Here is a 17,260-nt window from a genome sequence, read left to right as displayed (position 1 = left end):
TCCAATCCGTCAGACTGAAAATTGCTGTGCCAGGATAAAAGGTCCCTCACCACACACTCCCATAGTTGGGAGTTTCAATACCTGTTAAATCTCACCTTTCAGTTACTAAGAATGAAACTTCGTTTTGGTATAGATGGGGTAAAACTTCCAGCAACTTACTAAAAGCCAGATTTGCTTCTCAAAGGTGATGCAATTAATGTTTACACAAATCAGAGAACTGCAAACTACTTGCATGGGTAACTCTGCCATTAATGGGCAGTACTAAGCAAAGAGTAATGGAAAGGGCAGGAGTCTATTCTGGAAATGCAGCCATTACAGTGTTCAGATAATCGTAGTACAGAATTCAGATGAGAACTAAAGGTAGTTTATATTCACGGTTACTGGCAAGACAACAGAACAGATTATATACACAGGTTTTTTGTTGGGTTTTTTTAGTTAGTTTTAGCAGGACATAGCAGGAGAAAGACCTGTTAATAAGTGAAATATTGGCATGGTGGATCACTGCAAATTAGCTCCATATTGTTTTTACCCCCATATTGCACATCAGATAAATGTCATTGAAGGCCATAAATGCCAGTGAATAATATCAAGGAAGTAAAATAAAGAGAGTGATAATAAAACCCTATCAGATAAAGTCTTGGTTTTAATTAGCAGAAATAAGAGGAGCTACATATTGTCTGAAAGAGGTAAAACCATTGTGTTTGTTAGCTCTATTAGAGTTACATAAATGAGAACATAAATCACTGTTTACTTTTCCTTACTGATCTCGCCCATTTCTTTGCTTATGTTAGGTTCCTCTCTCGGTCAACAATTCTTCTACTTCTCCAAAGATCAGAAATGTATCTGATGTATTTATCTACATTTGGTGACATAGTAGTTATGTCTTGAAATGGGTATATATGGCATACAGAATCTAATGTTGGAATGACTGCTTATGCTGCAGTGTCACAGCTACAGAAACCTCCAGAGCACCAGCTGACATCTAGTGATTAAGCTGTACTTTCCTACATTTTCCCTTGCTTATCTCGCATCCATAAAGAAGAGGTTTTTCATTTGTGAAGACTTCAGAGAAGAGGAACTCATGTTTATTTATACAGTAGTATGAGGTGCATGATAATGCACAGTATTACCTTGTGAAGAAATGCCTTCAACAATTCCTTCACTTACGACTAAGATGTAGTAAATAAGTACACATTTGAAACTATATTCACTTGTTTCTGTTTATTGCTTTTTCACTGAAAACATTAAGTGAACAATATATACACTAATATTAAACTTAGCATTGGTTAAGGCTCAGTACTTCCATGACAGTAAAAACAATCAAGCCCAATCCAAAAACAATCAAGAAAGACCCAATCCTTATCTCAGAATTCAGCTGAACAATAGCTAATAATTAGGTATACTTGGAAAGATACAATCATTTAACATACTAAGTGGATTATCTATCTGATTAGAATGAAATATTTTGCAGTCTACTCAGAAAACTTAAAAATGTGCTGTAAGACAGTAGTTCCATTTAGCATGCTGTAATAGCATCTTCATAACATGGACAGATTTGAACTGTGCTTGCAGCACAGAAAAATGCCATTGTTTTATACGTATCGCCACACATCCTGTACGTAAGACCTTGCCTAGACAATAGCAGAAAGCAAAAATTCCTTTCCTAAGTACATCTAATAATCTAAGACAACATTTTCAAACATGACTGGCAGAAGTCACCACGACTAAAATAAAACTAACCTTACTTTCCATTCAGTACTGCCACTTTTTATGTAGGAGAGTTATGGTAAGAAGTGTTAATCTCATTTAAATACAGAATTCTGGATTCTGCCTTCAAGTTTGTGCAGCTGTTAAGCATATGCTTCTCAGTGACCACTTTCCTCTTACAAAAAAAGATTTACTTTTTATCCTGAATGCATTACCAACCACAGTATAGCAGCAAACTGAAAGATATGTGTAGTCTTTGCTCTGAAGCAGATATGGAATCCATAATAATAATTTCTCTGTGAAAGAACAGGACTAATTAGTATGAATAAAATAATATATTGGTCCATCTGGCTTACCTACAGGATGCTGAATTTGGTCCTCTGGGTTGTTTTTTTTTTTCCGTTTTAGAAGTACAGAAATAAATACCACACAGTGCAATTCTTTAAAAGCCCAACAAATCAAACCAGAAAGTGGAATAAGCAGTTCTCTTATTTTAATAAATAAGCCATAAAGAAGAAAAAGGAAAGTAAGTTATGTTCCTTTTCAGGGAAAAAATTATCATTAGGACCAATTTTGATCTCAAACATGGCTCATATAAAATGTTTTTAGATAAAAAGCCTAAAGAATCCAGTCATTATCAACACTAGGTGACAGTCTGGCAACTAAATTTTCTAGCTATATATCCAAATAAATTAAATACTTTGTTATTCTTTCTGACCCAAGAAAGTGAAGTACAATATTGTTCTAGGACACCTCAGTTACACACGTGCAGTGTACTTCACAGTGCAATTTTGAAAAAATATTTCTATTTTTGAAGTTAACTGCAAAAAAAACCCCAAAACAATATAAAATAATTTTGTCAGTGTTAAAAGGCCTTTGAATGAAAGTTCTTAGATATTGTATTAATTAAAATCCATCTCGGATTCACTGAAACTGTATGAACATAACACCTAATGACTTGAGAGTGAGCATCAGGAACTAGGGAACTTACTCATTTATCCATGGTTGATACTTCAGAAGACCATGAACAAAGAAATCTAATACAATTGCTTCAGCAGCAACAGCTATTAAAAATTCAATGAAGAGTAACTATGTCATAGTAACACTAGACTTTTTGTCCATTTCGATGGAATCTGGAGCAATAGAATTGACACCAGCTCCAAGGCTTGAGCGTCGCAAAGACAATTCAGAGGGAGGAATATGACGCAGCTCTCGGCGAGATAGTTTTACTGGAGTTACTCCTTGAAGCTGTGTTACGGTTTCTCTTCTCTGGATGACAGAAGGGAGCTGAAGATGAGATTTTGAAGGCTGAGCTTCATCTGTTCCTGTTTTGTCATCACTAGCGCTCGACAAACATTCTTTGTTGCACCCAAAGTCTGAAACATCTCCTCCAAGCTTGTACGAATCCTGCTGTACTCTTAAAATACCTGTTCTGTCTGTTTCTTTTGTTTTTCCTGGTCGACTATTGGTTTCAGGGTTAAGCATTGACTTGAATTCTTCAGAAGCAACTTCTGCTTCATCTTGACTGGATGCCTTGTCACCAGCACTGTTATCTAAAATTAAATTTATCAGGAGATAAATAGCTAAAAGTTACAACTCTTTTGAGTGCCTGCCATCAAGCAATATTAGTTAGTGACTATGGCTTTACAGCATCTGTAATTTGTAGTGTGAACTAGTAAAAAAATATCAGCACCTCATATTTTGTCCTTTCTGTTAAAAAGTTTGTCATCTACAAAATCATCAGAGGTGTTAGATGTTACTTTCCTCTGACAAGGTGCTGGTTATACAAGCCTCACCATTCTAACTTGCAATGTATCGCGGTAGGCAGTCTTAAAACAACTGACCCATATGAATATGAAGTTATTCATATATTCAAAACCAGTCAGCAATTACACTAGGACAACACACAAAACACATTATGCAAATTTTACTGTAATGCACACACAGGGGTTTTATTATTTTTAAAGTTCAGCAACAAATTATAAAATGTTTTTATTACATTGTATTGCAGCATGCCTCAAAATGTATTCAAAATAAAAAGTTAAACCACTGGTATACCACTGCTACAGCTACAAACCAGTGTTGTCTCTCCTTTGAAACTGGGGGAGAGGTGTACTATACTCCTAGAGAACAGTTAGTTTAGTAAAAATATGATTTTTATGTCTCTGATATACTTCTGTTCACTACCCTTCAAATGGTCTATCGACAATTGCATAAATATTTTAAGAAAATATACTTACATTTAGTGGATGCCAATAATTGATGAGATGATTCTCCAAAGAGGCCCTTCAATTTCTTCTTCAGCTCTCTGCTGGTTTTCTTATAGAAAAATAAGTCTTTTTCTAGTTGCTGGAGTTTTACTTCATACCCTTTCAAGGTTTCAGCGATACCTTCACTATCTTGTTCTAGGACAAGTAAAACTAGTTTAAGAACCAAATATCTCTAGGCCAAAAATCAAGATGCCCAGCTAGAAAGAATACATCTTGTACCTTGCTGACAGTTTGCCTGCAGGGTGTACATTTTAACTAGTGTGACACAGGATAAAAAAGGCCATGCCAAACCCGCTTGTCAGTTTTGATAGGAGTATTTAGAAGATTAAGATCAGCAGGACCGGTATCTTTCAACTTTCCAGTAACAGCAAATTTAATACGAAAGTACAACAATTCTGATACTGCTTTAAAAACATATTCAGTTTTCCATTCATACAGACACCATGTGTCTGTTCCTCAGCATCCTGCACAACATCAGAATTAGTAACAGCCAAAATATCTCTCTGAACCTTATTTTTTTTTTTTTCAGTTGCAATATAGTAATTGTCAGTAGTGCCTGACAGTACTTGCTGTACAATCTCCCCCAAGAAGCAAATACCTTTGAAATGATGCAGTATTAACTGTAGTTTTTTCTCATGTTCTTTGTGCTGTAGGGTCAGCTGTCTGTCACACTGCAACTTGACATGTTCAAGTGCAGATTCTAATTCACGTATTAGGTTTTCCTGCTCTATGACCTTCATTTCCTGTTCTTCAATCTGCAGTTGTAATTTACGTTCAGACTGACGTAGGCCAACAATCTAAGAAAGAAATACACTTCTTTTGATTTATCAAACCATTTTAATAAAAGCTTTTACCCTTCTGCTTGATGGATTAAAGCATACTAAAGCAATGGTCTTCACAACCATAAGCTTATAATGGAAACAGACTTGGCCCCTGATACAAGTTCACACTTTAGAAATGAGCTCTGTACATTTTGATCACATGGACTAGTGGATTTTTTTTAATACCCTGTGCAGAATTTAAACTAAAGCAACAGTGGTTTCCCAATTCTGGAAAACTCCCAACTTGCATCCCACAGACAAATTGTTCACAAAATCACCCATGGTTCACCCAAGGTCACAAAGGCACACCATGTCCTAATGCATTTCATTCCAGATGTCAGTATGATTCTTCAGGATCTGGCTGTACACACTACAGGCAGTGTATACAAAAAGAGTTTATATTAGATTTAGGAAAAAAAATAGGAATACTAGCCTGAGCTTTATGAAGCCTGCAGTTGGGAAGAATTTCAATACAACACCACTATTTAATTAAGTTGCTGCTCCAAAAGTTAGCAACACAGCACTGGAAAGGGGCAAGGAAATTTCCAGATTTGCAGCACTTTTTAAGCTAATGACCCCAAAACAACATATACATAGTTAACATGCAAGTATCCTATTTAGGGTAATGTGAAATTTAAAAATACTTGAATTAATAGCAGATCTATGTAACCTGAAAAGTTTTTCACCAAAAGCTTGTTAAATTTATTTTTATTTCTTGACACCATTTCACTTCATTATCTAGAATAGTAACAAAAATAGGATAAAATATTATTCATTAGCCACAACAAACCTTGCTGAAATATTTGAAGAGGATAGCTCTGAGCTCAGCAGCAGACAGGGAAACTAGTTTTCCTATTACATTATTTTCGCTCTGTGAAAGAATCTGAGAAGATGACCTAAGCAAGTGCTGGCGATTCTGAATACTCTCATTCTTGTAATCAATAGCAGCCTCCAGGGCTTCAATTCCTTCTTCCAGCTGGAAAAGGACATGTTCTTCCTACAGAGAAACACAAGTGACATCTTTAAAAAAAACTGTAGAATTAATCTTTCTATACATAAGACATCTTTAACTTCATTCTCAAGAGTAAAACTAAACTTAAGGGCATGACAAACTAGTCATAGTACAGAGAATGGAATGGGAAAAATAAAGAGGTAAGAGTACAAAGTACCCCTTCCATGATACAGAGGTCGATCAAATGTTTCGTAACAAAAACAGAAGTCATGTTTTCCTTTTTATCCTTTCCTCATCGTTTTCCTTTTTATCCTTTCCTCATCATTCCCACAGTTTGACTTCTGCTATTATTTTTTTGGTTATGCTAGTTTTCTGTTGGACTAATGAATGAATCAGGTCAGTAAGGAGTTTGGTGACCATAACTTTTGTAGGGAAGTGGCAGAAATGCATGGCCTGAAGCACTGCAGAAGATTTTGAGCAGTGAGGCAACACATACTGCTTCTCAAGACCTAAAACTAATCTGTGATTTTGTATGAATTTATTGTATCTTCAGTGTAATTATACTGATCAACTCATACATGAACCATCAAGGTAACAGGACTTATTTTTGCTGTAAAAATATGAAGGCTTTCAGGTGAAGTTTACTTTTTCACAGAATGCTATGAAAAAAAATCAAGGGGAATCACTATGCGAGTAAATTGCCTTGTTCTATGTCCGGACATTAAAATATCTGCCTATGATAAACTGATGAACCTCTAGTTTCCTTATTCCTGATTATGTGATCCTTAGGCTAGTGGAGTTTGACAAGGCTGAATTACGTCCCTCGGAATATCAACTGTGTTCACTGGTATGTAAGTAGTGCTATCATAGAAGTATTTTAACATTCCTATTTACAAAAGTACCCAACCTCTGTTCCTGGGTTCTAGCTTATCTAATATTTGGACACATTTTAGGTTCTGACTGGAACACTTTATTATACAACACTACATAAAGCTTATATTAATCTTAGAGGTGCTTACTTACTTCGGTTGACAACACTTTACCATCTTTCAGTTTCTCGTCCACACTATTTCTTCTTCTGAGCAGCTGATCCCTTTCTGCCTGGAGAACCTGAATTTTTTCCAAAATGTCCGTCTTATCTTCAGTGGTGCTGCCCTGAAGCTGCATACCTTTATCACACAGTTCCTGATCCAGCATACTTAAGCGAGTAGACAATTTCATACTATCTTTGTTTAAAGCCTAAAAAAACCACAGGAACCAAAGATACAAAACTGAGAGACAGTTCTGCAGTGAAAGACTTGCCTGCTTCTTGCAATGGGACCCCATTTATTTTGAGTAGACAGCTACCATAAAATTTATTAGTTACTCAAAAAGATGAAAGAAAACAAAAACGCTCAACATGTAGTTTTCTACATACTAAAAATTAAAGGCACTAGCCATTATAAGTGACAATGATACTTCAATTTCTATTCACCTTTGCTACTGAAAAGTCAATAATGTGAAACATTTCCCTGTCATGTTCTCTAGTTTGCAAAAGGACTGAGTCATCTTTTGATACCATATTATTTAATGCTCTGCAATAACAGAACTACACAATTTTTTTGTTTCTATGTTGGAATTTTGGGGAGAAAAAATGAATAAAAATTATTATTCTGTGTTATTTACATTGTAAAAGTTGATTTGCTCAAGCCACACAATAACTTCATGGCAGTGGTAGAGACACAGGTCACATGGCTTGAGCCTCTTTGCTATCTACCTGCCCTCCTCAGTCTTTCAGTCAGCACTGTAACGGTGGTTTCATGTTTTTTCTTAAATCACCTGGCTAGATCTCAGTTTCTTGATTTCCAGGTGGCTTTTCTCTTTCAATAACGCTTCTTTTTTTGCTACAATGGCTTCTCTTTTCTTTAAATCTTCTTCTAGTTCTGCTAACTGTTGGTGCTGTTGGAGAATTCTTTCCATTTCTTCATCCAGCCATTTCTTTTGCTCTTCTAGTTTCTAAAGTTTAAATAGAGATCCAGAGAGCATTAACCAGGACTTTTTGGGTCAGAATTTTATTACTGGGGGTGTGTGTGTGTGTGTGTGTTGGGTTTTTTTTTTAATAACTGATAAAACTGTAGAAGAAATTGACATTTCTAATGTTAACATTAATTCTGCAACACAATCTTGACTCAGAATAATACAGAAATTGGATGGTCTTAAAAATAGGCTCAGTAATGTTACATTGTTACATCTTGTATAAACATATTTGTATCAGATGCCTTTAATGAAATGTATTCTTTTTCTAAGAACAGTTGTATAAATAGATGTCTTCCATATAATCACAGCAACTGGGTTTGGAAGGTACCACAAGAATTCAGCTAGCCCATCCTCACTGCATTATAGTTGCCCAAGACCAGCTATTTGTGGAAAAACATTAAGTGATAAGAAATTATGATGTTGGAAAGAAGAAAGACAGTAAATGAGAGCTCTGTTTGTCAAAGTTTGTCAGTGGATATATTCCTGGTAAGGCTAAAAAGTTGCCTTTATTTAACTTTTAAAATTTCTTTTCACCTCTAAAGACCTTGGGTAACTCATGAAATTGTCATGTTCCAATATCCACATCTGAAATAATGTAGGTGGCACTACTGCATAGGACACCTACTTTTCTAACCCTGTTAAGAATAATTAAAACCATAGACCTCTGTCATTTACATCAGAGGAGAAAACAAAAAACCAAGCAAATCATGGAACATTTATAACAGAGCTCATCAGGATCACCCTCAAACCTACCGGACAACAAAACCTCAGGTCTCTGAATCAGCGTCTTTGACAAATCATAGAAAGGACATTGGAGCCTCTCCTTTCCTTCATTCAAAAAGAGTACAAGAGCTGCTAGACTATAATCCCAATTTCTGCTACAGCAAACGAGAAGACAAAACTATGATGGAGTACTCTTCTGCTGAACACTTTACAAACATGACTAGGGATGAAGAAAGAAAACTTTTTTCAGGGTCCACACAGATTTTGAATAGATTAGCTACCTGTAGCTTCTGTGAAGTTCCCACTGAGTTATTTTTCTTCTTTTTAAATGCAGCAATCTCTTTATCCTTAAGTTTAAGGATCTTCTGTTGTTGCTCCATCTTTAGTTGAAGTTCCTAAAACAAAAAAACGCATTCTTCCTGCCTCAGTCTGTTTTAAAAATGCATTTAAAGTCAGAGTCCAGCAAGTATATAATCTACAATACCAACCCTAAATTTACATGCAAAATTGCAATTCAGAGCTAGACACCAAGTAATAAAATTTAAAAAAAAAAGCTGAAGAGAAAGGCAAACTTCAGATTTCTGTGAAAATGTTTATAGACAATTTCTTCAGTGCATTTGTCAAGACAGACATTACTTAAAACTATGGAAAGCCAGGCAGTATAGTTTACTGTCTTTGGGGAAGCAGAAGTAAAATTGGCTCATCTAATTCTTTGTCATAAAGAAACAGGAAGAATCCTACTTTAATTTGTTGCTGGTCCCGCTGAATCTCTGCTTCTAGTTGCTTCTTTTTTTCGCTCTCCTCACACAGTCTCTTCTGTAGCTGGGTCTGCTGATGCTTCATTTGAGCCACATTCTGCTCAAGTTCTGTTGCTTGTCTCTCACTTTGGTTAGATAAGGAAGCCAGATTCTTAGTGTCTTGCTGCTTCTTCTGTAAGGCCTGAATGTTCACAACAAATATCAGCTTAATAGCAGGAAAACTTGAAACTAAAATATGACTCAACTTCATCCTTTATTTCACTGAATTCTTAGATTCAGACTTACTAACTTCTGCTCAAACAATCACTCTTTATTTCTGTGGTTTCTGAGCTATATGGTAAAGTTGGCACAGGCAGAATTAATCTCAAGCAACATAAAAAGTTAAAGATACAGTTCATGCCTGGCAATACAATGAAAGCAGTAAAATCTAACAGAAATCACAGCTCTGGAAAATGCGCAGAGACGTAATGGCGCCAGAATGCTGGTCCTGAACTCAAGTCAATAATCCAGCTACCGCTTTCTGTATGGTGCTTGTCTGACCGAGAAGCACAGAGCACCTAAGCTGGCCCTACACAGAATTTAAACTTAGGTATTGCAGAACTTAAAACTAGGTCACTGCCAAACAAATATGACTGTATTTGGCCTGGTCTTGCAAACCATCACAGTGATTTGCTTAAAGCTGGAATTTATATAGCATTTTCATAAAACATCAATTTTATTTATGGCAGGTAATAAACTTGTAATAGTCTCCTTGTGTAGATTCTTTTTATGGTACAACATATGATGATGTATGAGCATCTCATATGACCCACTTCTTTCCTGGTTTCTTATCTACCAAGAAAATACTGTATGTATCTAACCACATCTATGTTAAATAGCATTCTGAGTATAATAGTACTGAGTTTCTCATTAGCTACTTCAATCCAACCAGCTTCCAATGTGTAAAACTGGTGAGAGTTTTACAAGCAGAGTGTTAAGGTTCAAAGGTTATAGTGAGGCTGAGATTTGCAAATCTTAATGGTCAGATCAGAAATACCTGCATTTTCAATTTAGCTGCATCCATCTTCTTCCGGAACTCTTTCTGCAATTTGGCTTTTTCAGGAATGTCTCTCAGTTCCTTACTCTCCAGCTCCTGAAGTCGCTTTTGTGTTTCAGCCAGTTCCATTTTGGCCTGCTCAGATTCTTGCTCCAGTTTAGTTATCTTCAAAGAATATTGCCTACTTACAGACTCAGCATCCTTACCTTAAAGACACCATATCCAAATAGTGTAAAAACAGCAGGATAATCAGTTGAAATGTGATACTTAATTCTGTAGTTGAATCATTACTTACTTCATTCTGCCTAAACCAATAATTTCTGAAACATTTTCCAACATTAAAGGAACATACAGTTCCTTTTTTAACTCTGAAAGAAAGGAAGGAGTCTTAAATCTGAATCCTTCATGAGTCACCTGATGTCACCAAATAAAGTGCCATTTGCATGCCAGATAAAGTGAAATTCTTCTGCCTACTGTAGTTTTTGCCAAAATGGCCTTCTTGTATTTCAAGAGAAATTTTGCTTTTTCCAGAAGAATATGCCATTTATTTATTACTCAACTTCCAGTTTAATAATCGGTAAACAACTTTGGATTGTGTTTCTACTCTCTGACTTGCCCTGTTTGGGCAATCTTCCCCAAAGTACTGTTTCTAGGGGCAAGGAATCTTTCTCAGTGCCAAAAGACAACACAAGAGAAGGTATGCACAGAAGAGTGTGACTGAAGGGGTTGGTTGAGCAAAGGGATCCTTACTGTCATCAAAGGGCTAGTTTCTGACAGGCATATATACACCAGGATAGATGTGTAAGGGATGTAGGCTAACAGGGACACTGACCTTTTCCCTCATTCACTTCTGACTCCTGCTTCTCTACTGCAATGCTGGGAATGCTTACATTCCCAGCACAGTGATGTATCTTCTCTCCTATCCCAGACACCATGTGACAAATACATGTCCACGAAGAGATCAGTAGCACTGAGCATACATGAAAAATTACACTATTGGTGGATAAAAGCAATAATCAGCAAAGCACAAAAAATATTTAACAAATACATCTGCGTATCATAGCAGAGTAGGCTGTAATCAAAATTCAAAGCCTTTAGTGCAATCATAGCAAGTAATAAATGAAAGTTATGAATCTTTAAGTTATTAAAAGTATTCTTGCATCAGCTAATTACACAAAAACAAAGACATGCAGGACTTCAGAAGTTTTGTGCCTTTTCTGTTCTTTCTGAACACCTTCATTCTAATGTTCCCTACAGCAGCCAGTTACCTGTTCTTACTAATTCCTTAATAAGTTCCTCTTTCATTTTGATATTAAGTGCAAGTTCTCTCATTTTTTGCTTGGCCTCAGTGAGTCTCAACTCTGAATTCTTTAACTTCTGCATGTTAAAAACATGACTTTTCTGGAGGCTGTCAATCTCTTCACCTTGAAAGAAAACAAAGCAATATGGAGATAAAAAACCTGGAGTACACTCTGTATCCGAAAGATAGTACTCTGGAACATTGTATGTGTGGAGTTCTTCTCTACGAGGTAAAAGAATCAAAAGGGGAGAACAATGCAGAGTCTTTTCCCTGCCATGTGTCTAAACAGGAAAAAAAAGGATGGTATGCAGTAGCATTTCAAGACCCTAAGTGGGAGGAAAAATATTCCTGAAACATTTCAGTGCATGTCTCGTAAGATAATAGCACCTATTTTCTTTCAGTGAAGCGGTACTAAAGATGTATATCTAACCAGCTTTTTGATATGTGAAGTGCTGTCTGGCTAACAAGTATTACTTAAACATTAAGGTCACTGACATCAGAGAGGGTAAGAAGAGAACCTTGAAAGCCTACCTTGAACTATAACCCAAAAAAATATTTGTATCAAACCCACATATTTTGCTGGGAAAATAATTACATGTGCTAAAGACATTCTTGCATATTCTGATACTATAATAAGATTTGTTCTCATTACTTCCATTTTACCTGTGGTTGTGTCAGTCTGTTGCACAGATTTGTTGGATAAACCAGACTTGTTTACTTGACACTTCATGTCATTTAGATCAGGAAGAAAGCACAGAGAAGCCTGTTTTCGTGTCCATGTTCGGTTTATGGAATGCCTAAGGAAGAATGAAAAATATGCTACATTCCAAACACACAGGGGTAATTTTCCTTTAAGCTTCAGGCAAAGTACATGATCTTAACAGAGAAGAATCCCAAACTCACGTAAGCACTTTTATTTTCTTTCCCATCTACTCCCCATTGCCCTAACCCCTGATCTTCATGGTACATTCTGGCCCCAAGAAAAGGATTATGCAATGTTTATTAAATCAAAAACCTATGTTTATTAAACTTGTTTTGTAATGTGACCATAAGTAACATCACAAATAGTCTCATATTATGGCAGGATTAGGCAGTAATACTACCCTTGCTATACATTCATCTGCAATTAAAATTAAAGAATAATAAAAAACTTACTTAAATGAGGTGTTCTTTTTTCTGCCCATATTTTCCTCCTCTTCATCGCTGTGATCAGAGAGATGGCAGTGAAGGACTTTATCCTGATCTTCTATGTTGCTCAGTATCATCTGGCTGCGAGCACGGAATTCTGCCATTACCCGAGCCAGGGAGAAGGCAGGGGGGCTGGTATACACCTGTCAAAAAGTACACAGAAAAAGTGATAGGTAAAACCACTTGCAACAATTTAGCAATTCTTTAATGATATTTAAAAAATATTTCAATTTTAAAGTCTGCCATCACCTGAGTTTGCAAGCAAAATTGTAATTATAAGAACTCTGACTGCCTTTGTAACAAAATGTTTTGAGAGACCTTAGAGCACTTGTTCCAAATATGAAAGAAGGCATTGTTAGCAACTCATTATCCCATGTATTCAATATATTGGTAAGAATAATCATTCATTTTTGATAATGCTTCATATCTGAACCCTCAAAAACACCAGGAAAACACCAGAAAAGACTACAGGTTTAGCATTTGTAAGGGATAATTTTAAGACTGAACATTTTGGACAATTGTGGCATAGCATACGTCACAAGACATTAAAAAGTAGTTTTTCAGAGTCTTCAGTGGGAAGCTAAACAGCATCTGAGAAAGCCACTATAATTTGTCATGTCAAGTCTAATAATTGAATTATAACCAGTACAAAGTAAAGAGGAAAAAAAAGTAACATTAAGGTACACCTTACCTTTCGGGTCTCTGTCTGTGAAGGTGGGTGATGAGACGGTAGCAGACTCTTTGTGAGTGGGACACTGTATGGCCGCCTTGCAGATGCCACAACAGCTGGCCCATCTCCACAAGCACTTGAGAAGTCCGAAGTTTTCATATCTGTAAACTTCTCTAACTTTTCTTTTAGCTGATCAATAAGCATTTGCTGTTCCACCACTTTCTCATTCTCATGGGCAGGGGGGGGGAAACCAAAGCAAAACTGTTATTGATCATGAGCTCTGTATCATATTCACAATTTCTAAATTCCTTACAAAGGTCAAGAATCTTGTAAATCATTCACTGACACTAAAATCTTCTGCAGTGCACAAATTCTGCAACAAACTGAAAATTCTATGACATATCATCAATCTAACACACACACACCCCAAGTCCAATAAATTTTAGACACATTTTTGTCCAGAAAGACCCATCCCAGGTAAGTTACGTTAGCTTATCTAGGCATCAAGTGAGAAGTAGGTGACATTCTTATAAGCCTGTGCTTGCTTTATATGTGTGTTTATGGAGAAATAAAATGGGAATTCAACAAAAATGTTCAAAGGAAACACATGGTCTGAGTCTAATTAATTAAACATGTATACAGGCTTCCTCTTCCTCTTTGAGCAGTTCCACTTTAAAGATTATTTGTATTGATAAACATGTACATGATCCCAGGGTCCCTTGTACAGACTGTTTCTTTTTCTTCTACCCAGCCTCAACTTTGTTGGTAAAGCTAGTTTGGAGAACTTACTTATCTGCTTCTCCTACAGCAGTCTCTGTACACTGTTCAAAACTACTTATCTTACCTGATTCATCCATAAGGCCAAGATTATATCCATTTTCAACTCCCTCTACTCCTTTCAATTGTTTTCAAAGTACCTTTAAAATCTGGCCTAGTAACAACAGGAAAGTTGAAGAATAGCTAGTGATAGTCAACTAAAAGTATTCAATGAAAGATATTTTGCATTCTCCTACTTTGAATAATGTATTTCTATTCATTGTTTATATCTTGTTTTCTTAGACTGCAAGTTCCTTCCAAACACACATAGACAATACCTTGCAAATTGACATTTTGTTGGAACACAATATGTAATATTCCCGTGTCACAGGAAATAAGAATAGACAAATACCGTATTTGTTATGATTTTGGAAGCAGTAGAGGCCAACTGATCCACCCTGAAGCTATTATTTAACCCTTTTAAGACTCTTTGCCCCGATACTCTTGTACATACAACCACACAGTGCAACACCTGTTACATAAATACATGTGTATAAACATTTAATATCTATCTAGTACCTGCTACTCTTAAAGCTCTTATTCTATCATGTATCACTAAACTACAGATTCCTATGAATACAACTTAAAATATTTGACAGAAGTGTTTGATTTTCATTATTCTACCTATTTTATATGCTTTTAAATGAAAGTGGCAGTTGAGTGGATTAAGTACCAAAATGGTGGCTGAGAGCTCTCAAGCTTCTCTCCTGTTTCTAACACTGTAATGATCTTTTACCTACATTGTGACTGCTTCTGTTCATTACCTCTACCTTGTATCCTCCAGAATTTATATAACCATTATCTCAGTGTAATAAGTTGGCAGCATGCTGTACAGGTTAAAAAAAAAAAACAAAAACAAAAAATCAATCTAGCCAGAGATGACAGAAAAGAAAGAAAGTGACAGAGGGAAGAAAAAGATGATGACTAGTATACTTACCTTTCATTCATTAACTCTCCCCAAGCCATCGGCAAAGAAGAGAAAAAAGGAGAAAAAGTAGAATAAGGAGACGAGTACTAGCTAGCCATGTTTATGCTTTTCTCTTTTTAAAAGTCAGACAATAATTTATATATCATCCATGTGACAGGCAACACCAAGAGAATATTAACTATTCTATTTGTGGTCTCCTGGATCTTGAATGTTATACACTTACTACCTATCATAATTTCATTAGCAAGCACAAGATTTAGAGAAGGAAGGAGGTAAGCAGTGTTTCCACTATGTCACTCAGTTTTCTCTAATAGTAAATGCTCAGAAAATTAGGATGAAATTCTGCCTTATAAAGTCAAAAGGGAACATACTCAAATTCTTAATAAAGCTATAACAAAGTATGTTTCTATACAACTTTTCAATTAAAGCATTCTATAGGATCTTTATAGCCTTTTTTAGATTCTAAAGAATCTTTAAAGGTCTTTGAAATCCAAACTCATTAATTGTCCTGAAACTACTTAGCAATAATAGACATCTGGGGAGAGGGGTGTGTGTTATGCTTTAGGAAGCATGGAGAGGGTGACTGATTCACATCATGTTATACAGGAAGGCTTTGGCACAGCCAGGCTGACATACAAACTTCAGGAATCGCACTACTGTGCTTCATCCACTAGATGAACTCAAATCATTAAGTCACACAGCTGTACTTCAAACAAAATGCCCATAAGAGTGACAGGCAGTTGTGTCCAAAAAAATCCTGAGGGACCTGTCTTGAAATAATGAACTCATTCATAGTGGATGGATGGTTCAATAGAGTTACATGGTAATGTGTACCAGAGGAAAAATACCTGTAATCTATGTGTTTCTTGAGCCTCCTTTAAAGATTCTAGTTGTTCTTCATTTTCCTGTAATAGTGCCTTTATCTGATTCTGCAGTATCTGCAGTTCATGATCCTTCTGGCTAAATACTTCTTCATCCATAACTAGAGCCTGCTAGGTAATAAAAGAAAATTTCAGCTAGGGAAAGGGGGACATTATTATTCTTACAGTTGGAAAATGAAAAAAAAAAACCAAACCAATAACCCCCCCCAACCTAAACCTCATTTGTTACAACATGCAATCAGAACTGCAAAGTTTTGAGGTATGTATGGCAAATTGTCTAAGTAGTTATCTGTGGTTTCTATCAGCTATTTCTTCACTTCTGTTTCATCTATTCATTTTCTTTTGACAAGTTTCTTTCTTCCAAAGGGAATAATGTACCCATAACTAAAGCTACCTTATTGAAGTAGATATCTAAATCAAATTATTCTCTTTGGGGTGCTGTGAGATATAGCCACAAGATCTCAGCATCAAGTACAAGATTAATACCCTTCTCAAATGAAAAAAATAAGGACAGCTGTCCTTATTCTGCAACTCAGACAACAGCCTAAAGATTAAAGAAACCATAAGAATGCTTCTTCAGATGTTCTTGTGGATAAATAATGCAATACCAATTGAGGGAGACTTCCAAATGTTGTTACTCTTCCAGAAAGCCTGTAGAAGGCAAATATGAAGTATGGAAACATCATGTCTTATTGGTCTAAAACTGGATACTTCTAGCTTACCTGCATCCTTCTTCCAAGAAAAGACAACTTTTAAGAATGCACTCAAGTATCTGATGTCTCTTTAGAGAATGCAACTTTTTCCAAAGTCTATGTACCAATGCAAATGTTTCTACTAAACATAGTTGACAAGTGTATCCTGTCCCTCACTAGTGCTGTACCATTATGCAGAGTTGAGCCAACTACAGAAAAAAAGAAGCTTGCACAGATGGTAGCATGGTGACAGAGCGGGGCAGGATGAAGTGATAGAAAACTAAGTGACATATTGTCCATATTGTATTAAACATGCATAACTAAAATCAGAATGTATTTGCTCAGTTGTATTGGGTGTAGGTGTCAAGGGTTTGGTGGGGGGGACTGCAGGGGTGGTGTATGTGAAGAGACCAGGGTTTCCCCATGCTGGGACACAGCTGGTTCCAGGCAACTCCAGTGGACCCACCACAGGGAACAGCTGAGCCCCTCAGCCAACGTGGTG

The 17,260-nt window shown here is 36.2% G+C and overlaps 1 protein-coding gene across 3 annotated transcripts in view; it reads right to left on the bottom strand.

Moving 5' to 3' along the window:
• Positions 1–1,206: 1,206 nt before the first annotated feature.
• Positions 1,207–17,260, bottom strand: part of KIF27 (kinesin family member 27) — a 33,562-nt gene continuing 17,508 nt past the window's right edge. The window contains exons 5-19 of one of the 3 annotated variants that reach the window (XM_075740149.1): positions 16,034–16,177; positions 13,463–13,669; positions 12,739–12,914; positions 12,247–12,380; positions 11,552–11,707; positions 11,116–11,253; positions 10,284–10,489; positions 9,231–9,428; positions 8,771–8,884; positions 7,569–7,745; positions 6,774–6,989; positions 5,589–5,795; positions 4,576–4,774; positions 3,948–4,112; positions 1,207–3,260 (exon numbers count right to left, since the gene is read on the bottom strand). In XM_075740149.1, coding sequence (XP_075596264.1) covers positions 2,797–3,260; positions 3,948–4,112; positions 4,576–4,774; positions 5,589–5,795; positions 6,774–6,989; positions 7,569–7,745; positions 8,771–8,884; positions 9,231–9,428; positions 10,284–10,489; positions 11,116–11,253; positions 11,552–11,707; positions 12,247–12,380; positions 12,739–12,914; positions 13,463–13,669; positions 16,034–16,177 — 2,901 coding nt within the window. In that variant the 3' untranslated portion in view covers positions 1,207–2,796. The remainder of the gene's footprint in view (positions 3,261–3,947; positions 4,113–4,575; positions 4,775–5,588; positions 5,796–6,773; positions 6,990–7,568; positions 7,746–8,770; positions 8,885–9,230; positions 9,429–10,283; positions 10,490–11,115; positions 11,254–11,551; positions 11,708–12,246; positions 12,381–12,738; positions 12,915–13,462; positions 13,670–16,033; positions 16,178–17,260) is intronic. The other 2 variants (XM_075740147.1, XM_075740148.1) reach the window with 2 other exon arrangements.

The sequence above is a fragment of the Balearica regulorum genome, chromosome Z (genome assembly GCF_011004875.1).
Source record: "Balearica regulorum gibbericeps isolate bBalReg1 chromosome Z, bBalReg1.pri, whole genome shotgun sequence".
NCBI classification, from domain to species: Eukaryota; Metazoa; Chordata; class Aves; order Gruiformes; family Gruidae; genus Balearica; species Balearica regulorum.
The sequence above is the reverse complement of the archived record's forward strand: the minus strand, read 5'-3'. Positions and strand labels throughout refer to the sequence as shown.